Source organism: Hippopotamus amphibius, chromosome 5 (genome assembly GCF_030028045.1).
Source record: "Hippopotamus amphibius kiboko isolate mHipAmp2 chromosome 5, mHipAmp2.hap2, whole genome shotgun sequence".
NCBI classification, from domain to species: Eukaryota; Metazoa; Chordata; class Mammalia; order Artiodactyla; family Hippopotamidae; genus Hippopotamus; species Hippopotamus amphibius.
In genome coordinates, this window is record NC_080190.1 from 68192496 (window position 1) to 68219354 (window position 26859).

A 26859-nucleotide genomic window follows, 5' to 3' on the forward strand; every position below is an offset into this window, starting at 1 on the left:
GAACATTTTTTTCTTTTTTCCCCTTCTCTTTTCTTTTTATTGTATCTATATGAAATACAAATAAAAGTTAGCTGAACCTACTGTGATAATTATTTCACAATATATATAAATCAAACCATCGTGCTATATGCCTTAAACTTATACAGTGATGTATGCCAGTTATTTCTCAACAAAACTGGAAAAAAAACTTAATAAAAAAAGGGGGGCCCAGTAAAATAAGTTGTAGCATATCAGTAAAATGTAACTTTATTCAAGCATTAAAAAGAATGACAATACCAGCTAATCAAGTCTTTACTAAGTTCCAAGCACTGCTCTCATTTAATCTTCATAAAAATTGTAGGTATTATTATTAGCTCCATTTACAGTGGAGAAAAATGAAACATAAAGAGGCTAGGTGGCTTGTGCCCACACTATTAAGTTCTGTGCTCTATTGCCTCATAGTCATCTGTGTCCCAATGTGAAAAGAAAATAAATTGATAAGTGAAAAGAACAAATTGTAGAAAATTTTTATAGTATAATAGTTTGTGAAAAGAATATATCTTCTATATGTTCCTTTTATAACATGTAATACCTATGTTTTCTTATGACCTAAAATCTTTCAAATTATGAATGTATGAGTATATGTGAGTATACTAATAAAACATAATATAAATTTATGTGTACATGTATACATATGCCCACATGATACATACATTCATAGAAAAATTTCTAGATAGATATACACGAACTTAATGGATGTTTTTGGGATTAGTATGGAGACAAAAAATTTCACTCTATACTCTAGTATGGTGAATTATTTAAAAGTAACGAGTTACATATTGCTTTCATAATAAAAATAAGTTTAAATTGAAAAATTAAAAACTTTGTGGATGTGGTAAATCTTTAACAATGATGTTACTGGAGTGGGATAAAGAGGGACTTTTTCTTTTCATTTTATACCTTTCTGAACTGTGAACTTTTTAAAATAAATGAGTACATGTTATTTTATAATAAAACATTTTAGATGAAAAAAACCTTAAAAATAGTGAACATATTTCTATAAAAAGTACTATGAAATATTTCTGTGACTAAGTTTAGGGGATAGTTTATTCATTATATTGACAGTTTAGAATAAATCCACCTACATTAAACTTTTATCAGAGACCTGCTGTCATTATCTAGAAGGCTAGCTCTTTTCTAACATTCATGGAGTTGGAAAGTAACTCAGTGAAGATTTACCTTATTTTTATAAGCAAGATTGTTTCCGATTGAAGTCTTAGTAATGAAACCTTCCACAGCGAATGAGATTCAGCAAATGCAGAAGTTGACAGCAATTTTATTAGATGTTGCTAGTCAATCGAGCACAGTTTTCTTACAGGAAAATGGTATTCTGCTTCTTAAACTCCAGAGCATTTATCAAAAGCACATGTCAGTTTGCAACTGCATTGTTTATTAAGAGACGATGTTCTAGTGTCAAGTGACAGTATTGTAATATTATCTTTAGTCATGGAATGTACTTGGAATTAGGTTGGATGATAAATGCTGCAACAGGCATAAATGAAACTTAAAGTATAACTTATTTGGGGTTATGTGTTTCAGGTGAAGCTCTGAAAGTATCAGCTGAGAGATTTGCAGATGACCCCTGCTATCTCCCAAAAAGGGAGACTGTGGTTCAAGCTGCCCGTACCTTGTTGGCTGCAGTTACCAGACTCCTTATCCTCGCAGATATGATTGATGTCATGTGTCTTTTGCAGCACGTGTCAGCTGTAAGTAAAAGATGGCTTAGTTTACCTTGGCATTGTTCTCACTTATAATTCCATTTTCTGAACCTGGCATCAATCTGAGTGCATCCCGGCCTCATTCTTATTTCTTAATGTCACACATCAGAAGATGACGGGATTGGGTTGTAAAAAAAAAAAGATGACTGGATTGTGCTGTGAAACTAATGCGTACTTCACAAGAATGAAGCCAGAAGTTAGTCTTAAAGCCAGTGGGAGACTGAAAAACAGAAGATGGCTTACTGATAAGGAAAGGGCTAGGAGAAAGTTCTAGGCTTTTGACCATTTAAATTATTATGCCCTATATAAATAAATATATGATAACAATTATATAGATAATATAGAAAATGAATATGTAAATATAAATAATTTGAAAAAGAGAAACTTTAAAGCTTAACGCATGTGGAAGTTTATCCTAGTTTGTAGATGAAAACTACTTTGCCAGCTCCTGTTGATCCAAGACAAACAGTGCATGTTTGCAGGTAGTCTGTGTTGTTTGTAGTAATTCATTATGAAAATGTATAAATGGATTTAATAAGAGTAAAGAATATATTTTAACGCTGAGACTACTAAGGCAGTAAGACATCTTGTTTGCTTAATTTTGTTAGACAAAACCATTTAGCAGAGGCTTAGTAGAAGGAGAATTTTATTTCAGACTTTTTCGTTTCTTTTTTTAAAGCTCTTTATTGGAATATAATTGTTTTACACAGTTGTGCCAGTTTCTGGTGTACAACAAAGTGAATCAGCTGTATTTATACATATATCCCCATATGCCCTCCCTCTGGTGACTCCCTACCACCCTCCCTATCGTAGCCCTCTAAATCATCATCCATCATCGAGTTGATCTCTCTGTGTTGTGCAGCAACTTCCCACTAGCTATCTGTTTTACATTTGGTAATGTATATATGTCAATGCTGCCCTTTCACTTCATCCCAGCTTCCCCTTTGGCCCCTTCCCCCCCAAGCCCATGTCCTCCATCCCATTCTCTACATCTGTATCTTTATTCTTGCCCTGTCATTGGGTTCATCAGTACCATTTTTTTAGATTTCATATATATGAGTTAGCATACAGTATTTGTTTTTCTCTTTCTGGCTTACTTCGCTCTGTATGATAGACTCTAGGTCCATCCACCTCACTACAAATAACTCAATTTCATTCCTTTTAATGGCTGAGTAATATTCCATTGTATATATGTGCCACATCTTCTTTATCCATTCATCAGTTGATGGTCATTTAGGTTGCTTCCATGTCCTGGCTATTGTAAATAGTGTATTTCAGCCTTTTTCACTTTCTTAATATATTTAGTTTGACAAAGTCATTAATAGTGTCTAACTTCAAAGCAGTCATCACAAAAATGTTTCAGTGAGCAATTATGGACATGATTAGAACAAATGAAAAAAATGGCCTCTGAAAAGATACGTAAAGTTTTAGTAGAGAAATAGGTGATATAAAAAAGAATCAAAATCAGGAAACAATCTAGATATCCTAGAGTAGTGAAACAAACTGTTGTCTATCCATACCATGAAACACCACTCAGCAATATAAAAGAATGGACTATTGATAAACACAACACCTTGGATAGGTCTTTAGGGAATTTTGCTGAGTGAAACAGCCAATTTCAAATGGTCACATATGTATGATTCCATTGCTATATCATTCTTGAAATGACAAACTTATCAAAATGGAGATCAGATTAATGGTTGATAGGGATTAAGGAAGGTTGGGGCAGGAAGAAAGTAGATGTAGCTATAAAAGGGCAACATGAGGAATTCTTGTGATAATGGGAATATTCTATATCTTGACTATATATTATAATACAGTTTTGCAAAATGATACTATGGGAGAAATGGGGTAAATGTAAATGCAAATAGAATCTACAGTTGTTTCAAAATAAAAAATTTAATAGTGAAACAAACAAAAATAGTGTCTAGATGAAAAGGTTGCAAAGAACCCTTTGGAGTCTCTGCTCTTTCTCCTGCTTTAAATAGGACCCTTGCTATTCTGTTCATAAATACATCTGCATTTTCATAAAGGCGCTTAGTGACTGTAATATCACTACTTTATTAAGCAAATGATGGCCTTGTCTGATTGACCTTCTTGTCAAAATCATTTTCTCTAATTGCTAAACTAACCTCCCCCCCACTTTTTTTGCATCTTTCTCTTACTTACTAATGTTTATTTTAACCCTAGAGTGACCTTTCCTTTATACTTTCAGATTCCTTTTGATAGTTTTATTACAGCAAAAAGGCAATTTGGCACCTTTTTTTCTTCTTGTTGTTAGTAGCTTTTCAGGAAAGGGATTAATTCTCATCACTAGCAAATGTCTACCAGTAAATTTGTATGTAAGATATTTGAACAATGTTTTTTGTTACTTGGCTACTGGTTTGTTGGATACCTTAAACAAATCCATGAAAATTTCTGAGGTTCATTTTTTATATGTGAATATAGACACTAATAAATGCTATAACTAGAAGTGGGTATGAAAGATTAAATGCCAGGTAATTGCCAGCTCCAATGACCCCATATTTCCTATGTTTTAAGCCTAGATTTCTTTGGATAGGGCAGAATGAAAGGCTTTGGTAAGGTGAAAATTACTACTTTTATAATCAATTAGGAGGTAACTGTGTGTGTATATATACAAATAAGACCACAAGCACTTTCATTACCATTTTAATTGAGTGCCACTAACTACTAGACACAGTGCTAGGTAATGCACACACATCATATCATTCAAAGGAAGCAGGAGGTAATTATAGATCAAAGAAAAACAAAGTACTGTTTTTGCAATAAAAATTATACTTAATAGTTAGAGTTTTTATAATACACCAAGAAATGTGAGGGATTATCTCCTTTAATTCAACCTCACAACAGCCCAGTGATTATGATTCCTATTTTATAGGAATCATATAGCTTTTACTATAAATCACAGCTTTTACTATAAATAGCTTTCAGAAATGTTTAGACAAGTTCACAGACCTAGAACAGATTGTTAAGGGAATTTAGGTATGTCGGGGAGGAGGCGTTCTTAACTCTAGCCACTCTTTTCCACATTTATTTGTTCCTCATCAGAGCCTGAACTTGGGCTAGATCATTTAAATCACTTGTAAGTATGTATAATACAACAAGGATACTTCATTTCTGAAAAAGGGAAGACCTTTGTGGTAAATTGTGATAGTTTTTTATTGTTTCATCCTCATAAAAGTTTATATTTGAATTGTATTATTCAACTCAATTCTTTCAAGTTTTCACATAAAATGAAGGTAAATTGAAAAAGTTCTTTGGAGATTAAGATTAGAATTCTTTAGCCTAACATTCCCCTAAAAGTATTCTGCAGAACCTGTCTTATAAATATGCAACATGAAATGCCGAGACCACCTCGGCGACTCGAGGTGAGTGACGGGTGCCACAAGCTTGAAGAAGACACAGACACAGACTGAAGAGAAAAGTGGGACCGGGGGGCTCAAGACCTCTCGGATCAAGAGCCCTGCTGACTCATCCCAGGTTGCTTTTATTGAGTTCATGGGCTAACATTCTCAGGTTACACCCATAAACAATCAAGGGCCTCACATGACTAAGGCAATTATCTTTGTTTACTTCCTGGGTCTGAGTTGAGCAGGTGTGGATTTGAGCTGGGCATGGAGAGCAAAACAGCCCTGGGGGCAGGAGACCTCTCTCAGATATTGGGGGTCTGTGCCCCACCCGTGTTGGCCCCTCTGCGACTGTGCCTGTCTTAGGTTGTTCCTCCCTTGAGGAATCTTACCTGTCTCTGGCTAACCAGTCATCCTCTAGGGCCAAACAGGGTGATATAAGGAAGGCTCTATGCATCACCCCTGTTGGCCCCTCTACGGCTGTGCCTGTCTTAGGTTGTTCCTCCTCTGAGGAATCTTACCCGTCTTTGGCTAACCAGCCATCCTTCAGGGCCAAACAGGGTGATATTAGTCTCCATGCCCCGCACCCTTAGCTCCTCCACTGCTCAAGCAGGACATTCTGAATCCCATCGCTCGGCCCACATACTTTAACATTTTCAAGGTTACAGAAAGGTTCCTGAATGTCTTCCCACAATGAAAAAAGGTTTTTTTTTTTTTTTTATGGCCAATTCTGCACAGAGAAATTCCCTTTTAATGTTTTTGATGCACATTAGCACATTAAAGTTGGTGAGAAATATTTAAGCAAAGAAACTTGTTTAACTTGGCTTAACTCGGAGTTTCCCAAATTGACCCTAGAACTCTTCTATAATATATCAATCTTGGAACTTTCTCAGACCAAACATTGGGATATAGTGGTTTAGAATACTTTCTTTTTTTTTTGGCTGCATTGGGTCCTCGTTGCTGCATGCGGGCTTTCTTTAGCTGTGGCGAGAGGGGGCTACTCTTTGTTGAGATGTGCAGGCTTCTCAGTGAGGTGGCTTCTCTTGTTGGGGAGTGCAGGCTCTAGGTGTGCGGGCTTCAGTAGTCGTGGAACATGGGCTCAGTAGTTGTGGTGCATGAGTTTAGTTGCTCTGCGGAATGTAGGAACTTCCCGGACAAGGGATCGAACCCGTGTCCCCTGCACTGGCAGGAAGATTCTTAACCACTGCGCCACTAGGGAGTCCCTAGAATATTTTTAATGTTTATGGTTCTGTTAAATTTCTACTTAGCATGAAAAAATCATAGTGGAGAAACTTCAGTGCCCTTCTACTCTAGTACCTTGCCGAAGTAGATAGACTCTCCTACAATATGCGATACACACCACTGTCTAACAATATATATGATCACCTATGGTGATAACAATCTCAATTCAGTGAGACAGTGAATCAGATTTTGGATAATTCTAATTGTTGAAGACTTTTTTCTCAAACTAAGCTTAAAGGCACGTCCCTGCTATTTCCATTCACTGCTTCTAGTTTACTTTCTGGAGCAACACAAAATCAAGGCAATAGGAAAATGCATTTTTCAAATAACTGATGGTTACTCTTAGGACTTACATGTCTTCTCCTATTTAAGCTAAAATTTATTGACTTTTGAACATTCCTTATATGACGGTTTCAGACTACTCTGGGTACTCAAGAATTTCTATGTCTTGTATGATTTTGTTTCAGTCTTGATTTTGATGCACTTTAACATTGCAAGCAGATTTGTTTTATGGTTAAAGTTTGAGAACTTCAGCGTCTGGACTCCCTGGGTGTCTGCTTGTGCTGCTGTCATTTTATTATGCTCATGGTGTCTTGTCTTCTCCTGTGAATGACTACCTTTGCATACTAAACATTACTTCTTCTGGAACTTATGTCAGGAATTCCTCACTGTTTTGTTAGCTCTTTGATATTTTTAACATGAAGTATTTTATATTCCGTCAAATCTTGTTAGTTTTCTTCAGCAGAGGGTTGAATTGAATTACTAATTTGCCAATATAAGAAAAAGAAATCTCCCAAATCATCTCCATAAATTCTTTTCTATGAGTATTCTAGGTTATAGGTAACTGCCATAAAATGTTGAAATCAAAACATCTTGAAATAAAAACAAACGGTCTCATGTGAACATTCCATAATATGTTTGGACAGTTACCTCCCTGACTTAATGTCTAATATTACTTTACCTATTATGATAGCCTTGTCATGCTTTTGGTTCCTACTGATTTTGTGAGCAATTAAAACGTCCAAGTCTCTGAACTCAGACTACTCTTGATCTAGATCTTCCTCCTCTGATACTAGTTTTATCTTTTTATATGTAAAAAGATATTGATGTTATATTTATATTCATTGAATTTTATCCTGTTAATTCTGTCTTTTTGTTACATCCATCTAGATCTTTTTGACTTTTGATTTGTCTTCCCCTCCCAACCTGATGTCATTTTTAGATTTCTTTAAGAAGTTATTCATGAAGAATTGTTTAATGATATGGAAAACAGTGATATAGCTTCTTTTAGATAATATCAATCAAATATTTACACATTTTGAGTAAAGTTGTTGAAATGAGCTTCAAACTCGATTCACTGGGTTAATGTATAAACCATGTTTCTTTGTTTTATTCTCAAGGACCTTCTCAAAGGCCTTTCTGAAATCAAGATGTATTATCTGTGGCATCACAGATTTAGCAGTCTAGTAACCCCAATTATAAGGGAAATGAGGTTAGTTTGGCATGACTTACTTTTAATAACCCCATAAGAGTTCTAAGTGACCGTTGCTTGCTTGCTTTTATTCCTTTTCTATTTTTTTTTTGACCTTCATTTTTCAACTACTCACATTCTACTTACTTATGGTTGTAAACCACTCATCTGCTGGGATCTCCTTGCCCTTAAGATCTAGATATAATTGGCTTGAACCCTTATTGCACATCCTGTCAAGTATAATGTTCTCCTCAAGATTTCTGTGAATTCTCTTAGGCTCATATTCTTAGGGTCACCTCTGGCTCCAAGCTTTTGCTTCCACAGGATTACTTTAGTTTATGGATGGTCTTTCTACCCCTATACTATAGTATGTTAATTCATACTTGGAAGTTGACCCTTTTCCTCTTTAACACACATATACATGCAGATACTCCCACACAAGGCATGTTTATATATATGGCAAACCTATTAGAAACTTGGGAAGATGGAAGAGGGGGGTTCTGTAGTGTAATAATATATTTTAAGTGGTTTCAATTTGTATATTAGAAATCTTCAAAATCTGTTAGCAACTTCATCTCATTGTCCTTATACCTCCTTTCTCCCTACCTACTCCCCTTTGTTTTCCCTCACACCCCTAAGCAGTAAGATACTCTGTCAAGCCACCATTGACTTGGCTTCTGCTAATTTGTGTCCTCAGATACCACTATCTCTCTTAAATTACACCTGAAGGTAATTCAGTTCCTTTCCTAAGAAATCTGTAGTCAATTCTCCCTCTCTCTCTCTCACAAAACACACACCATCCTATTCTATTGTTTTGTAATAATAATCTATTATTTTATAATAATATAATGTATTATAAATTTTTTTTGTGGGGAGGGTATCAACTTTGAAAGTATAGATTTCTTCTTCTGGGACACACATTCTTCTTTCAAAAGCAGTAGGCTAACTTTTTATTTCTTTTCCTAGATTTGAATATAGTGGACAAAGACCTGCCTCTCCTCCAGTCTTATTATTTTATGCAAGCTTCTGCTCACTTTGGGCTTTCCCCTCATAACACTCACAAAAAGCCCTGCTACATTTTTTTGGTATTTATTCTTTATTGCACTGTATCAAGGAATTTCTCTGCTATCCCAATGTTTTCTTAAGTGGCCTTACTCTTTTCTTCCTTATTATAACCTTTTTTCTAAATAACAGAATTCTTCATTCCTATTAAGGTATATTTCCTTTTAGAAGTCAAGTAAATGAGATATTACTCTACTTTTGACTGATATTCTGAACCTATATATTTCCTGATTCCTTATCTTTATTAAATTATCCTCTTTCCACTGAGACTGTCCCAGAGATGCAGTTATGATCAAGCATTTATGAAGACAGAGACTGAGACCACCAACTCATGCAAACATGGTTCAATGAGTAACTCTCCATAGGATAAGTACTGCCAACCAACACAGACTTAATATATAATTAAATGTGTCAAGGATACCTGACTTGGCAGTTTTGAATGTATCTAGTTCCTTAAGAAAGTACATGTTTTCTTCTGAGGGGAAATAGGTCCAAATCAAAGATGAGAGGACATAGAAAAAAGCGATGATATTTCAGTATGTAATTAATTGTAGGAACTTGTAAAGGCAGTGTGGCTTTATTACCATCATTGCTTATAATTTTCTGTGGGAATTTAAGTTAAACAATTTCTCTCTGGTACACTTCAAGTTTTTTGAACTTTTTTGTACTATTTATACATCTTGAGATTCCATATCCTATTTTATTGGCGTATGAATTTTATAAGGATTAGTTTTCTTTGAGAGAATGTTGGCTTGCATCTCTTGCTTTCTCTGGGAGTCAGGACAAGATGGAGAGACAACGTGTCTTTTGGCAGCAGGAAGACTTTGCTTGAATCCTGGTTCTGTTGTCGATTAGTTCGGTGACTCTGGGAAAGTTAAAAATCTGTGAGCCTTAGTTTCTTCTTCTGGGTTATAGGGATAATAAAACTTACTCTGAATACTTTAAGGGCCTTGTGAAGATTAAGTGATATAATATATAAACTATACGTGAAGAACTGGTGCAAATTTTCTTTCACCCTCCCTCCTTTCCCTGTCCTACCTTTTTCTACTATGGTACCTTGCTCCAATTTTTCGACTCTTGCAGTACATAATTATCCTTATTCCTAAAAATGAAGGGAAATAAATTTGACTCCTGAGTTGAACTAACTTTTCTTGCTTTTTCCATTTATCATATCATAGCCAGTTTTATTTTTTTTAACGTCAATATTTGTCCCTTTGGATTAAGAAATAGACTGATGTAATTAAAGGAAATGGCGCCTCTATTTATGAGGTTGAGTCAAAAATTATCCACTCTCTGGCTGTAGAATTTATTTATTTATTTATATATTTATTAATTTTCTTCTTTCTTTTTTTAAGCTCTTTATTGGAATATAATTGCTTTACACAGTTGTGCCAGTTTTTTTTTTTCTGTACACCAACGTGAATCAGCTGTATTTGTACATATATCCCCATATGCCCTCCCTCTGGTGACTCCCTCCCACCCTCCCTGTCCTGGCCCTCTAAATCATCATACATCATCTAGTTGATCTCCCTGTGTTGTGCAGCAACTTCCCATTAGCTATCTATTTTACATTTGGTAGTGTATATATGTCAATGCTACTCTCTCACTTTGTCCCAGCTTCCCCTTCATCCCCCGCCCTACGCCCACCCTGTGTCCTCAAGTCTGTTCTCTACATCTGAATCTTCATTCATGCCCTGTCACTGGGTTCATCTGTACCATTTTTTTTTTGATTCCATATATGTGAGTTAGCATACGGTATTTGTTTTTCTCTTTCTGGCTTACTTCGCTCTGTATGACAGACTCTAGGTCTATCCACCTCATTACATATAGCTCAATTTCATTCCTTTTAATGGCTGAATAATATTCCATTGTATACATGTGCCACATCTTCTTTATCCATTCATCTGTTGATGGGCATTTAGGTTGCTTCCATGTCCTGGCTATTGTAAATAGTGCTGCAATAAACATTATGGTACATGTATCTTTTTGGATTATGGTTTTCTCTGGGTATATGCCCAGGAGTGGGATTACTGGATCATATGGTAGTTCTATTTGTAGTTTCTTAAGGAACCTCCAAACCGTTTTCCATGGTGGCTATACTAACTTACATTCCCACAAACAGTGCAGGAGAGTTCCCTTTTCTCCACACCCCCTCCAACATTTATTGTTTCTAGATTTTTTGATGATGGCCATTCTGACCGGTGTGAGGTGATACCTCACTGTGGCTTTGACTTGCGTTTCTCTAATGATTAGTGATGTTGAGCATCTTTTCATGTGTTTGTTGGCCATCTGTACGTCTTCTTTAGAGAAATGTCTATTTAGGTCTTCTGCCCATTTGTGGATTGGGTTATTTGCTTTTTGGATATTAAGCTGCATGAGCTGCTTGTATATATTGGAGATTAATCCTTTGTCACTTGCTTCGTTGGCAAATATTTCTCCCATTCTGAGGGTTGCCTTCTTGTCTTGTTTATGGTTTCTTGTGCTGTGCAAAAGCTTTTAAGTTTCATGAGGTCCCATTTGTTTATTCTTGATTTTATTTCCATGATTCTAGGAGGTGGGTCAAAAAGGATGTTGCGTTGATGGATGTCATAGAGTGTTCTGCCTATGTTTTCCTCTAGGAGTTTTAGAGTGTCTGGCCTTACATGTAGGTCTTTAATCCATTTGGAGTTGATTTTGGGGTATGGTGTTAGGAAGTGTTCTAATTTCATTCTTTTACATGTAGCTGTCCAATTTTCCCAGCACCACTTATTGAAGAGGCTGTCTTTTTCCATTTTATATTCTTGCCTCCTTTGTCAAAAATAAGCTGCCCATATGTGTGTGGGTTTATCTCTGGGCTCTCTATTCTGTTCCATTGATCTTCCTTTCTATTTTTTGTGCCAGTACCATACTGTCTTGATCACTGTAGCCTTGTAGTATAGTTTGAAGTCAGGAAGCCTGATTCCACCAACTCTGTCTTTCCTTCTCAAGATTGCTTTGCCTATTTGGGGTCTTTTGCATTTCCATACAAACTGTAAGATTTCTTGCTCTAGTTCTGTGAAAAATGCCATTGGTAATTTGATAGGGATTGCGTTGAATCTGTAAATTGCTTTGGGTAGTAGAGTCATTTTCACAATGTTGATTCTTCCTATCCAAGAACATGGTATGTCTCTCCATCTGTTTGTATTGTCTTTGATGTCTTTCATTAGTGTCTTATAGTTTTCTGCATACACGTCTTTTGCCTCCTTAGGCACTTTTATTCTTAGGTATTTTATTCTTTTTGTTGTAGTGGTAAATGGGAGTGTTTCCTTAATTTCTCTTTCTGTGCGTAGGAATGCAAGAGATTTCTGTGCATTAATTTTGTCTCCTGCTACTTTACTAAATTCATGAGCTAGTGCTAAAAGTGTTCTGGTAGTGTACATTTTAAATGGGAGGATTTTATGGTACGTAAATTATACCTCAATGAAGCTGTTTAAGAAAACAATTCAGATACAAAATGGGATTGGCTAAAAAATGGCCCTTCCTCCCACAGATTTGGCGTTTTTATCAAGCTTACTACATAATATGCTTCTCCAGCTGCTCAGTTTAGTTTCTTTACTTGGGGGTTCTTCCAATAAAACATTTCTCTGCAGCCTCTATAACTTTATGTAGATTCTATATAATATTCCCAAATAATAAAGAATATTTATATCTGTATATTTGAAGGAGATGGATATAGCTTCTTCATAACACTACAAATATAAAATGTTAAATGTTTTTACGGACAGTCTAATGAAACAATAGGATTTCAACAGTTAACTTATCTGTTTCGTCCCTTCAGGACAATAACTTTAGTTTTAAAAACATCCTCTGCTGTATTCCCCCCCCCCCCCCACCAAATATGCATTCAGAATGGCTTGTGAAATGTATGTTAAATAAATCTTTTTCATGAAAAAAAAAAGTTTTCTGGTAGAATCTTTAGGGTTTTCTATGTATAATATCATGTTGTCTGCAAAGAGTGACAATTTTACTTCTTTTTCAGTTTGGATTCCTTTTATTTTGTTTTCTTTTCTGACTGCTGTGGCTCAAACTTCCAAAACTATGTTGAATAATAATGGTGTGAGTGGTCACCCTTGTCCTGTTACTGTTCTTAGAGGGAATGCTTTCAGTTGCTCATCATTGAGAATGATGTTGGCTATTGGTTTCTCATATATGGCTTTTATTAGGTTGAGGTAGTTTCCTTCCATGCCCACTTTCTGGAGAGTTTTTATCATAAATGGATGTTGAATTTTGTCAAAAGCTTTTTCTGCATCTATTGAGATGATCATATGGATTTTATCCTTGAATTTGTTAATATGATGTATCACATTGATTGATTTGTGTGTATGAAAAACCCTTGCATTCCAGGGATAAACCCCACTTGATCATGGTGTATGATCTTTTTAATGTGTTGTTGGATTCTGCTTGCTAGCATTTTGTTGAGGATTTTTGCATCCATAGTCATCAGTGCTATTGGCCTCTAATTTTCTTTTTCTGTGACATCTTTTTCTGGTTTTGGTATCAGGGTGGTGGCGGCCTTGTAGAATGAGTTTGGGAGTGTTCCTCCTCCTGCGATATTTTGGAAGAGTTTGAGAAAGATAGGTGTTAGCTCTTCTCTAAATGTTTGATAGAATTCACCTGTGAAGCCATCTGGCCCTGGACTTTTGTGTGTTGGGAGATTTTTAATCACAGTCTCAGTTTCCGTACTTGTGATTGGTTTGTTCATATTTTCTGTTTCTTCCTGGTTCAGTCTTGGAGGATTGTACTTTTCTAAGAATGTATCCATTTCTTTCAGGTTATCCAATTTATTGGCATATAGTTTCTTGTAGTAGTCTCTCATGATCTTTTGTATTTCTGCGGTGTCAGTTGTTACTTCTCCTTTTTCATATCTAATTCTGTTGTTTTGCGTCTTCTCCCTTTTTTTCCTGTTGAGTCTGGCCAATGGTTTTTCAATTTGGTTTATCTTCTCAAAGAATGAACTTTTAGTTTTACTGATGTTTGCTATTGTTTCCTTCATTTTTTTTTCATTTATTTCTGCTCTGATCTTTATAATTTCTTTCTTTCTACTCACTTTGGGGTTTTTTGTTCTTTTTTTCTCTAATTGTTTTAGGTGTAAGGTTAGGTTGTTTATTTGATATATTTTTTTTGTTTCTTGAGGTAGGACTGTATTGCTATAAACTTCCCTCTTAGAAGTGCTTTTGCTGTGTCCCATAGGTTTTGGGTTGTTGTGTTTTAATTGTCATTTGTTTCTAGGCATTTTTGTATCATCTTTCATTTCTTCAGTGCCTTCTTGGTTGTTTAATAATGTATAGTTTTGCCTCCATGTGTTTGTAATTTTTACAGTTTTTTCCTGCAATTGACATCTAGTCTTATGGCATTGTGGTTGGAAAAGTTGCTTGATACAATTTTAATTTTCTTGAATTTACCGAAGCTTGATTTGTGACCCAAGATGTGATGTTTCCTGGAGAATGTTCTGTATGCACTTGAGAAGAAAGTGTATTCTGTAGTTTTTGGATGGAATGTCCTATAAATATCAATTAAGTCGAGATGGTCTAATGTGTCATTTAAAGCTTGTGTTTCCTTATTTATTTTCTGTTTGGATGATCTGTCCATTGATGTAAGTGGGGTGTAAAATCTCCTACTATTATTGTGTTACTGTCGATTTCCCCTTTTATGGCTGTTAGCATTTGCCTTATGTATTCAGGTGCTTCTTTGTTGGGTGCATAGATATTTACAATTGTTATATGTTCTTCTTGGATTGATCCCTTGATCATTATGTAGTGTCCTTCCTTGTCTCTTTTAATAGTCTTTACTTTCAAGTCTAATTTGTCTGATATGAGTATTGCTACTCCAGCTGTCTTCTGACTTCCATTTTCATGGAATATCTTTTTCCATCCCCTTACTTTCAGTCTGTATGTGTCCCTAGGTCTGAAGTGGGTCTCTCGCAGACAGCATATATAAGGGTCTTGTTTTTGTATCCATGCAGCCAGTCTGTGTCTTCTGGTTGGAGCATTTAATCCATTTATATTTAAGGTAAATATTGACATGTGTGTTCCTATTACCATTTTCTTAATTGTTTTGGGTTTGTTTTTGTAGGTCTTTTCCTTCTCTTGTGTTTCCTGCCTAGAGAAGTTCCTTTCACAATTGTTGTAAGGCTGGTTTGTGGTGCTGAATTCTCTTAATATATGCTTGTCTGTAAAGCTTTTGATTTCTTCATTGAATCTGAATGGGAATCTTGCTGCGTAGAGTATTCTTGGCTGTAAGTTTTTCTCTTTTAAGACTTTGAGTATATCCTGCCACTCCCTTGTGGCCTGCAGAGTTTCTGCAGAAAGGTCAGCTGTTATCCTTATGGTGTTTCCCTTATATGCTGTTTGCTGCTTTTCTCTTGCTGCTTTTAATATTTTTTCTTTGTGTTTAATTTTCATTAGTTTGATTAATATGTGCCTCAATGTGTTTCTCCTTGGGTTTATTGTATATGGCACTCTCTGTGATTATTGGATTGATTATTTCCTTTCCCGTGTTGGGGAAGTTTTCCACTCTAACCTCTTCAAATATTTTCTCAGACCCTTTCTTTTTTTCTCTTCCTCTGGGACACCTATGATTCAAATATTGGTGTGCTTAATGTTGTCCCCAAGGTCTCTGAGACTGTCTTCCATTCTTTTTATTCTTTTTTCTTTTTCCTGATATGTGGCAGTTATTCCCCCTTCTATCTTCCAACTCACTTACTCGTTCTTCTGCCTCAGTTATTCTGCTGTTTATAGCATCTCGAGTATATTTAATTTCAGTTATTGTGTTGTTCATTACTGTTTGTTTGCTCTTTAGTTTTTCTAGGTTCTTATTAAATGCTTTTTGTATTTTCTCTATTTTGTTTTTGAGATTTTGGATCATCTTTACTATCGTTACTCTGAATTCTTTTTCAGGCAATTTTCCTATTTCCTCTTCATTTATCTGGTCTTGTGGGTTTTTTGTCTTGCTCCTTTGCCTGTAAGGTGTTTCTTTGTTTTCTCATTTTGTCTCATTTATAGTATTTGCTGTCTCCTTTTCCTATTCTGCCTAATAGTAGTTCCTCTTGTTTCTGCTCTCTCCCCCCTGTGGTGGGGTTGGTGCAGTGTCTTGAGTAGGCTTCTTGGTGGGAGGGTCTGGTGCTTGCTTTCTGGTGTGTGGATCTGAGTCTTTTCTCTCTTGACTCTCTCTGAGTCTTTTCTCTCTGAGTGGCAGGATATACTTAAAGTCTTGAAATACACCACATATTAGGTGGTGTGTTTTAGGGTATCTGTGAGCTTAATATGGCTTTTGGTAATCTGTGTGCTAATGGGTGGGCTTGTGTTCCTGTCTTGTTTCCCTTGTACTTTGGTGTGGGGTATCTAGCACTGGCAATTGCAAACAATCAGGCAAAGCCAGATCTTAGACTGACAGAGGCCTCTGTGAGAATTCTCTGCAATTAATCTTCCCTGTGGCTGAGGACTCTGTAGTGGTCTAGCATCCTGGATCCGGTGCTCCCTCCCCAGAGCCTGCAACTTGACTTCTGTTGAGTAATTCAGACTTCAGAGGTTGCTTGTCCTGGCAATAAAGGGGATTAAAAAAGACTGTCCAAGCCCCAGACTAATGGCAAAGGGTTAAGTCAAACAAATACTAAATCAAGGAAACATGTACACGCACAAGAAACACAAATACCAAATGCAGTAGAACATAAAGCACTAGAACAACCTGATAGAAGAACGCCAGAATGCAATCAGACAATCAAAGAGCAAACCAACAAAAATTGAAGAGCAAAAAAAAAAAAAAAAACAGAACAACAAAAAAACCCCACACAAACACAAAACCAGGGAAATTGTTAAAATGAGGATCAAATATAATAAAGAGCAAGAGAACAACCAGACAGACTGAAGATCCTCAAAATGAAATGAAACAATTATAATTACAACTAAGATAAAGACAAAACCTAATAACGAAAACCAAAGCAGTGTGTCATGTGAAGAATAAAGCAAGGAAACAGTGCAGACCAATAATATTGATTAGAAGTATAATAAGATAAAATAAACTAAAAAGGAATAGCACACGGAGCAACAGAAGGGTGTAGCATGACTAGAAATATAAAAAGAAAAAGAAAAAAAAAGAAATGTGTAAAAGAGAAAGAAGATAGGGGAGATAAACTCAGCACTACAGAAAATCTAGCTAGAAATAGAAATATATAAAGAGGCTAAAAATAAAAGTAGAAAAAAAATAGAATAAAAAATATAAAATGTGTAGATCCCTTAGGACTAAGATCATGATTAAAAAAAAAAAAGCTAGAACTGACCACAGAATGGGTCAGATCAATAGAATTAATAATAATAATTCTGTTTCCTTGGGGTCTCAGCTGTAAGTGTCCTTGTACCCACTTTGGGCCACAGGCCACCTTCACCTCCCCAGGAGGCCCTCTTTTACCTCTGGGTTGGACTCTGGACCTGCTGTGGGTCCTATGGTGTCCAGTTAGGCTCTGATCTGGCCCAATTCCTGTGTGTGCTTGCTCTCACAGTCCACAGCTGCCAGAGTTAGACCTTTTTCATTTGTGGGAACATTCACTGTTTGCTCAGATATTCCGAAGATATAGGGTCTAACTAGCTGATCATGGGGATTTAGTTTGCAGCATGTATATCTGATGCAAAGAGTTTAGAACCCCTTCCTTAGTCTCCCTGTCTCTGGTGTTTAGCTTTGGTTTTGTCCCTGCTTCTGCATGTGGTCTAACTGTCAGAGTCTAGTCCTAAGGCTGCCTTGGAGCTCTTTGGGTCTGCCTCAGTGAGGGTTTCCTTTATTGTTCATCTGCAGACGCAGGTGTATGGGGCGAGAGGCTTTGATAGTGGCTCCTCTCCCTGTGTGTGACTCAACAGTAGTGCCCTTCTTGGATTGTGGGAGCCCTGGGGGTCACACCAAATGTGCAGGGATACCGGTGGCATGGCTTTAGGAAATCTGGCCTTATTGTGGTTCTTTACTGGTATCCGGTGCAAGGCATCTGTTGGGCAGCCCTTGGGGGCTTTTTGTATTACTCTGCAACCAGCAGATCTTCCTTTATTGTTCATCTGTAGGCATCGGTGTGTGGGGAGAGAGAGGGTACAATGGCTCCTTTCCCTGGGAGTGAGTGAGCAGTAGCACCCTGCCTGGGTCTCAGGAGCCCTGGCAATGGTGGCAGTGCCAATTGCAAGGGAATCTGGTGGGCTCAGGTGTAAGCAGAATGTCTCCAGAGCTGGGCCACTCTGCGGACTTCTTCTGGCTCTCGGCAGCAGGCACACCAGATCAGCCCTGTCAGGGGGCTTTTTCTGTCCCTTGTTGCTGTGACAGCCAGGCCCAGAGGGGGCCTCCCTTTGGTTGTCACAGGCACCGAGAGAGAGGCTACACCCGTGGCTCCTCCCCTCTGCTTGTGAGTCAGCAATAGTGAGCCACCACCATGGCTGCCCAGCTTTCCGTGGTAGGCATTCTCCAGTGTGGATTTCTTCCCTCCTGTCCCTTCAGTCCATCTCCCACAGCCAACAATGTTTCTCACCCTGAACCAGTTCTCTGGTTCCCACAATCCAGCTCCCAGACCCCCTGTACAGCTGTGAACCCACATCTCAGTCTGGGACACGCTGATCCATGGTGCAGACCCTCTGTGTGTTTCTCACCATTTCCCATCTGCCACAGATCAGCCACTTTACTCTCTTTGGACAGTCCCAAATGCTTCCCTTCTGACCCAATCAAATTCCCCATTGGAGAAGGGGTTTCCCTGTCAGATAAGGGGGGTTTCCCCGAATTCAGCAATTTCTCCTCTGTTTCAGCTCCCCCTACCTCAGGGTGTAGGACCCGTCCCTTTCCTTTCTTCTCCTCCTCTTTCTCCCTTTTCCCCCCTCTGTCCTACCCAGTTATGTTGGGATCTTTGTAGCTCTTTCTGGTGTCCAAGGTCTTCTGCTGGTGTTCAGCTGGTTTTCTGTGGGAATTATTGCATCTTTTGATGTATTCCTGATGCATCTGTGGAGAGGGATGCATTTCATGTCTTTCTACTTCATCACCATCTTTTTCGCCCCCCAGAATTTATTTTAATTAACTTTTAGAAAAGACAAATATATCATTTTTTACATAATCTCCTTGCTTTTCAATACACTTTGTTCGCCTGTCAATAAGCTTTCGTATTCCCTCATTAAAAAATGTTTTAGGCTGAGCTGCAAGCTACAAATGCACTACTATCTTCACTTCTTCATGAGAAGTGAAGCTTTGTTCTCATAGGGCTGCTTTCAGGGGACCACAGGTGAAAGTCTGATGGGGCAAGATCAGGACTATAGGGAGGATGTTTTAACACTCAAAACAAAGTTTCTGCAGACTGTTGACAGTGTGGGCAGAAGTGTGTGGAGGTGCATTGTCATGCACGATTACAGTGCCCTTGGATAGAAGTCCTCTGCATTTAATCCGAAGTTTTGACTTCAGCACAAACTTTTCGAAACCTAAGTCTGTTGTGGATTATTCCATGGCTGATTTGCCACATAATCCACGGTCACTTGTCTATTCGACAGAATCATTTCATGCATATGCTTAGTGTTGTCATCAGCTGTGGATGTGGACGGGTGTCTGGCTCATCCTTGATGGCTAACACTTGTGCGACCTTACTTGAACTTCTCTATCCATTCATATACACTTCTTTGTGACAAAACACTTTCTCTATACTGTGCACAAAGTCTTCGATAAATAACAGCACAAGGTACACCCTTAGATCACATAAAACAAATCACTGCATGCTGCTCTTCTTTTGTGCAAATCACAAGTTGGGCATCCATTTTGCTTGCATCGCAGTTACAAATGAACTGATGTAACACTTTCACACCTGCACAGTGGTGACTGGGGAGACAGTAGCCTTGAACAGAAGGCGCTGATAAGACAGCATGGCTGACAGAAGTTTTACTATAACGGGAGTGCAAATAATTTTTGACTCACCCAACTTCTGATATCAAATGCATATTTAATATTTGCTTCAAGCATTGCTATAAAGCATTTGTATACTGAACAATAATTCTGAATATGCAGAATATTCATAATGACAGAAAAATCACATATTACAAAACACTGAGACTTTTTGATGCCACCTTCTATTGTTATTTTTATTATTTTTATTTTTTATTTTTTATTTTTTGGCACACGGGCTTAGTTGCTCCATTGCATGTGGGATCTTCCTGGAGCTGGGATCGAACCTGTGACCTCTGCATTGTCAGGGGGATTCTTAACCACTGCGCCACCTAGGAAGCCCCACCTTCTATTGTTAAAATGGAGATACGTACCAGCAAAGAGCTTTCTAAATCTTATTATTAAAAATGTCAGCAATTTGGGAGAAAAGATGGCAGCAAAGTAGAGGGACGTGGAGTGCATCCCTCTCCACAGATGCATTCGGAATGCATGGAAGGACGCAGTAATTCCCACAGAGAACCAGCTGAACACCAGCAGACGGCCTCGGACACCAGAAAGGACCTCGGGGAGCCTGACATAGCCGGTAGGGAGGCATCTACAAGGGCTCAAAGAGGGTGAAGCGGCGGAGCTGTGGCAGGTGGGAGGGAGTGAGAAACATATGGAGGGTCCGCAGCGCAGCTCAGTGTTCCTGGACCGAGACTTCGACCCACGGCTGAACGGAGGGTCCGGGAGCGGGAGCGTGGGAACTGGAGAGCTGGTTCAGGGTGAGAAACATTGTTGCCGGTAGGGTAACGGACCGAGAGGACAGGAGGGAGGAGGTCCGCGGAGAGGAGTGCCCGTCCCTGAGAGCTGCCCGGCCATGATGGCAACTGGAGGCTGCAGGCTCATGGGCGGGGGTGGGGAGGAGCCGCGCGCATAGCCTCTCTCTCTCTTTCGGTGCCTCTGCAACAGGCATTGGGGAGACGCCCGTGGGCCACCTAAGGCGCTCAGGGATAACAAGCACCCTCAGGCACTCGGGCAGGGCTAGATTAAAACCCCTTGCAACACCAGCAGCAGGGAAGCTGCCGAGAGAAAAAAAAAAAACAACAACAGCAACAACAACAAAAAAACCTGAGAGAGGCCCAATTCTAAGACTTTCTGTTTACGCCTGAACCACCGGTGTCCCTCTGCAACAGGCACATCCAAGCCCGACTGAAACAACAGTGCGCCACTGCTCACTCACTCCCAGGAGAAGGAGCCACTATTGTACCCTCTCCCTCCCCACACACCGATGCTTACAGACGAACAATAAAGGAACCTCTGCTGGTCACAGAATAATGCAAAAAAACCCAAGGCAAGGAGAAGGACACTTACAGGTGAGACGCTAAAGAAACAGAAATAGTAGTATCAATTCCTATTGAACTGGTCCATTCTGGGATCAGTTCTGGATTTTTTTTTTCTTTCTTTTTCTCTCTCTCTTTTTTTTTTCTTTATTAAATACAATCTTAGCCCTAAGGAATCTACAAATTTTATAACATAATTTTTTAATGATATTTTTTATTCTTTTTTTTTTTTTTTTGCCCTTTTATATACTTCTATATCTAGTTAAGTTTTTGGTAGTACGGACAATGTATCTCTCATACTTTCCTTTCATCCCTATCTTTTATACATTTCTATCACTTTCTTTATTTTGCATATTTCCAACCACATTACGCTCTTCTGTTCCCCTTTCTTCCAGCCTTTTTAAGTTTATTTTATCTTAACATACTTATAAGCAACACTATCGGTCTGTTCAGACTCCTTGCTCTATTCTCCAGATGACACACTGCCTTGGTATTTAATATTAGGCTTTTGTCTTTATCTTAGTTCTTAGTACACTTGTCCAATTACATTCTGAGAATCTCCATTCTCTCTGGTGGTACTCTGGCTCTTTTCTATATTTGATCCTAGCTTACAAAATCTCCCTGGATTAATGTTTGTATGTGTAAGGTGTTGTTTGTTTGTTTGCTTTTGCTTTTGTCTCTGATTTGTTCTGTTTCAGTTGTCAATTTCTGTTGGGTTTCTCTTTGAATATCTGATAGCATACTGGGGTTCTGTCAGGTCTTTCTAGAGCCTTATGTACAATGGATTCAGTAATTGTGTGTCTTATACATGTATGTGTTTCCTAGACTTAATATTTGTTTAATCCAATACTTGGACATTAGTCTGAGGCTTGGACAGTCTTCTATAAACACCTCTATTGCCAGGACAAGCAACCCCAAAAGTTTGGACAACCATGAGGAAACAAAGAAACACCATGCAGGCAAAGGAGCAGGAAAAAACCCCACAAGACCAAATAAATGAGGAGGAAATAGGAAAAATGCCTGATAAAGAATTTAGAGTAATGATAGTAAAAATGATACAAAATCTCCATAACAAAATAGAGAAAGTACAAGAAACAGTTCATAAGAACTCAGAAAAACAAACAGCAAAATAACAAAATAAATGAAATTAAAAATACTCTAGATGCTATAACCAGCAGAATGACTGAGGCAGAAGAACGAATAAGTGAGTTGGAAGATCGAATGGGTGAAATAAACGCCACAGAGCAGGAAAAATAAAAAAGAATAAAATGATTAGAAGACAGTCTCAGAGACCTCAGTGATAACATTAAGCATACCAACATTCGAATTATAGGCATCCCAGAAGAAGAAGAAAACAAGAAAGGGTCTGAGGAAATATTTGAAGAGGTTCTAGTGGAAAACTTCCCCAACATGGGAAAGGAAATAATTAACCAAGTCCAAGAAGCACAGAGAGTCCCATACAGAATAAACCCAAGGAGAAATACACCAAGGCACATATGAATCAAACTAATGACAATTAAACACAAAGAAAAAATATTAAAAGCAGCAAGAGAAAAGCAACAAATAACATAGCAGGGAAAACCCATAAGGATAACAGCTGACCTTTCTGCAGAAACTCTGCAGGCCAGAAGGGAATGGCAGGATATACTGAGAGTCCTGAAAGAGAAAAACCTACAGCCAAAAATACTCTACCCAGCAAGAATCTCATTCAGATTTGAGGGAGAAATCAAAAGCTTTGCAGACAAGCAAAAGTTAAGAGAATTCAGCACCACCAAACCAGCCTTACAACAAGTGCTAAAGGAACTTCTCTAAGTAGGAAACACAAGAAAAGGAAAACACCTACAAATACAAACCCAAAACAATTAAGAAAATGGTCATTGGAACAGACATGTCAATAATCACCTTAAATGTAAATGGATTAAATGCTCCAACCAAAAGACACGGACTGGCTGAATGGATACAAAAACAAGACCCTTCTATATGCTGCCTACAGGAAACCCAGTTCAGAGCAAGGGATACATATAGACTGAAAGTAAAGGGATGGAAAAAGATATTCCATGCAAATGGAAGTCAAAAGAAAACTGGAGTAGCAATACTCATATCAGACAAATTAGACTTGAAAGTAAAGACTATTACCAGAGACAAGGAAGGACACTACATAATGATCAAGGGATCCATTCAAGAAGAACATATCAGAATGGTAAATATCTATGCCCCCAATATACGAGCACCTCAATACATAAGGCAAATGCTAACAGCTGTAAAAGGGGACATCGACAGTAACACAATAATAGTAGGAGACTTTACACCCCACTTACATCAATGGACAGATATCCAAACAGAAAATAAATAAGGACACACAAGCTTTAAATGAAACATTAGAGCATCTTGACTTAATTGATATTTATAGGACATTCCATCCAAAAACGACAGACTACACTTTCTTCTCAAGTGCACACGAAACATTTTCCAGGATAGATCACATCTTGGGTCACAAATCAAGCCTCGGTAAATTCAAGAAAATTAAAATCATACCAAGCATCTTCTCAGACCACAATGCCATGAGACTAGATATCAATTACAGGAAAAAAACTGCAAAAAATACAAACACATGGAGGCTAAACAATTCACTCTTAAACAACCAAGGAATCACTAAAGAAATCAAAGAGGAAATCAAAAAATATCTAGAAACAAATGACAACGAAAACACAACAACCCAAAACCTATGGGACGCAGCAAAAGCAGCTCTAAGAGGGAAGTTTATAGCAATACAGTCCTACCTTAAGAAACAAGAAAATGATCGCATAAACAACCTAACCTTACACCTAAAACACCTAGAGAAAGAAGAACAAAGAAACCCCAAAGTGAGCAGGAGGAAAGAAATCATAAAGATCAGCGCAGAAATAAATGAAAAAGAAAGGAAAGAAACCATAGCAAAAATTAATAAAACTAAAAGCTGGTTCTTTGAGAAGATTAACAAAATTGATAAACCATTAGCCAGACTCATCAAGAAAAAAAGGGAGAAGATGCAAATCAACAGAATTAGAAATGAAATTGAAGAAGTAACAACGGACACCTCAGAAATACAAAAGATCATGAGAGACTACTACAAGCAACTATGTGCCAATAAATTGGATAACCTGGAAGAAATGGATACATTCTTAGAAAAATATAATCTTCCAAGACTGAACCAGGAAGAAATAGAAACCATGAACAGACCAATCACAAGTACGGAAATTGAGGCAGTGATTAAAAATCTCCCAACACACAAAAGCCCAGGACCAGATGGGTTCACGGGCGAATTCTATCAAACATTTCGAGAAGAGCTAACACCTATCCTTCTCAAACTCTTCCAAAATATTGCAGAAGGTGGAACACTCCCAAACTCATTCTACGAGGCTACCATCACCCTGATACCAAAACCAGGCAAAGATGTCACAAAAAAAGAAAACTACAGACCAATATCACTGATGAATATAGATGCAAAAATCCTCAACAAAATACTAGCTAACAGACTGCAACAGCACATTAAAAAAATCATACACCATGATCAAGTGGGGTTTATCCCTGGGATGCAAGGAGTCTTCAATATACGCAAATCAACCAAGGTGATACATCATATCAACAACTTGAAGGATAAAAACCATATGATCATTTCAATAGATGCAGAAAAAGCTTTTGACAGAGTTCAACATCCATTTATGATAAAAGCTCTTCAGAAAATGGGCATAGAAGGAAATTACCTCAACATAATAAAAGCCATATATGAAAAACCTAAAGCCAACATCATTCTCAATGGTGAAAAACTGGAAGAATTCCCTCTAAGAACAGGAACAAGACAAGGGTGTCCACTCTCACCACTATTATTCAACATAGTTTTGGAAGTTTTAGCCACAGCAATCAGAGAAGAAAATGAAATAAAAGGAATCCAAATTGGAAAAGAAGAAGTAAAATTGTCACTCTTTGCAGATGACATGATATTATATATAGAAAACCCTAAAGACTCTACCAGAAAACTGCAAGCACTAATTGATGAGTTTAGTAAAGTAGCAGGATACAAAATTAACGCACAGAAATCTCTTGCATTCCTGTACACTAACAACAGAAGAGCAGAAAGAGAAATTAAGGAACCTCTTCCATTCACCATTGCAACCAAAAGAATCAAATACCTAGGAATAAACCTGCCTAAGGAGGCAAAAGATCTGTATGCAGAAAATTTTAAGACATTGCTGAAAGAAATCAAAGGCGACACAAACTGATGGAGGGACATACCCTGTTCCTGGATTGGAAGAATCAACATCGTGAAAATGTCTGTACTACCCAAAGCAATTTACAGATTCAACACAATCCCGATCAAATTACCAATGGCATTTTTCACAGAACTAGAGCAAGAAATCTTACGATTTGTATGGAAACGCCAAAGACCCCGAATAGCCAAAGCCATCTTGAGAAGGAAAAATGGAGTGGGTGGAATGAGGCTTCCTGACTTCAAACGATACTACAAGGCCATAGTGATCAAGAGAGTGTGGTACTGGCACAAAAAAAGAAAGGAAGATCAATGGAATAGAATAGAGAACTCAGAAGTAAGCCCAAACACATGTGGGCACCTTATCTTTGACAAAGGAGGCAAGAATATACAATGGACAAAAGACAGCCTCTTCAATAAGTGGTGCTGGGAAAATTGGACAGCTACATGTAAAAGAATGAAATTAGAACACTTCCTAACACCATAACCCAAAATCAACTCCAAATGGATTAAAGACCTACATGTAAGGCCAGACACTCTAAAACTCCTAGAGGAAAACATAGGCAGAACACTCTATGACATCCATCAAAGCAACATCCTTTTTGACCCACCTCCTAGAATCATGGAAATAAAATCAAGAATAAACAAATGGGACCTCATGAAACTTAAAAGCTTTTGCACAGTGAAAGAAACCATAAACAAGACTAGAAGGCAACCCTCAGAATGGGAAAAAATAGTTGCCTATGAAACAACGGACAAAGGATTAACCTCCAAAATATACAAGCAGCTCATACAGCTTAATACCAAAAAAGCAAATAACCCAATCCACAAATGGGCAGAAGACCTAAATAGACATTTCTGCAAAGAAGACATGGAGATGGCCAACAAACACATGAAAAGATGCTCAACATTACTAATCATTAGAGAAATGCAAGTCAAAGCCACAATGAGGTATCACCTCACACCGGTCAGAATGGCCATCATCACAAAATCTGGAAACCACAAATGTTGGAGGGGGTGTTGAGAAAAGGGAACTCTCTTGCACTGTTGGTGGGACTGTAAGTTGGTACAGCCACTATGGAAAACAATTTGGAGTTTCCTTAGAAAACTACAAATAGAACTACCATATGATCCAGTAATCCCACTCCTGGGCATATACCCAAAGAAAACCATAATCCCAAAAGAAACTTGTACCATAATGTTTATTGCAGCACTATTTACAATAGCCAGGACATGGAAGCAACCTAAATGCCCATCAACAAATGAATGGATGAAGAAGATGTGGCATATATACACAATGGAATATTACTCAGCTATAAAAAGGGATGAGATGGAGCTATATGTCATGATGTGGATAGACCTAATGTCTGTCATACAGAGTGAAGTAAGTCAGAAAGAGAAAGACAAATATTGTATGCTAACTCACATATACAGAATCTAAAAATGGTACTGATGAACTCAGTGACAAGAACAAGGACGCAGATACAGAGAA

The 26859-nt window shown here is 37.8% G+C and overlaps 1 protein-coding gene across 1 annotated transcript in view; it reads left to right on the forward strand.

Annotated features, from left to right (window-relative positions):
* CTNNA3 (catenin alpha 3) overlaps positions 1-26859 on the forward strand; it is a 1725716-nt gene that overhangs the window by 132168 nt on the left and 1566689 nt on the right. Inside the window, exon 4 of the mRNA XM_057737480.1 lies at positions 1579-1745. Coding sequence (XP_057593463.1) covers positions 1579-1745 — 167 coding nt within the window. The remainder of the gene's footprint in view (positions 1-1578; positions 1746-26859) is intronic.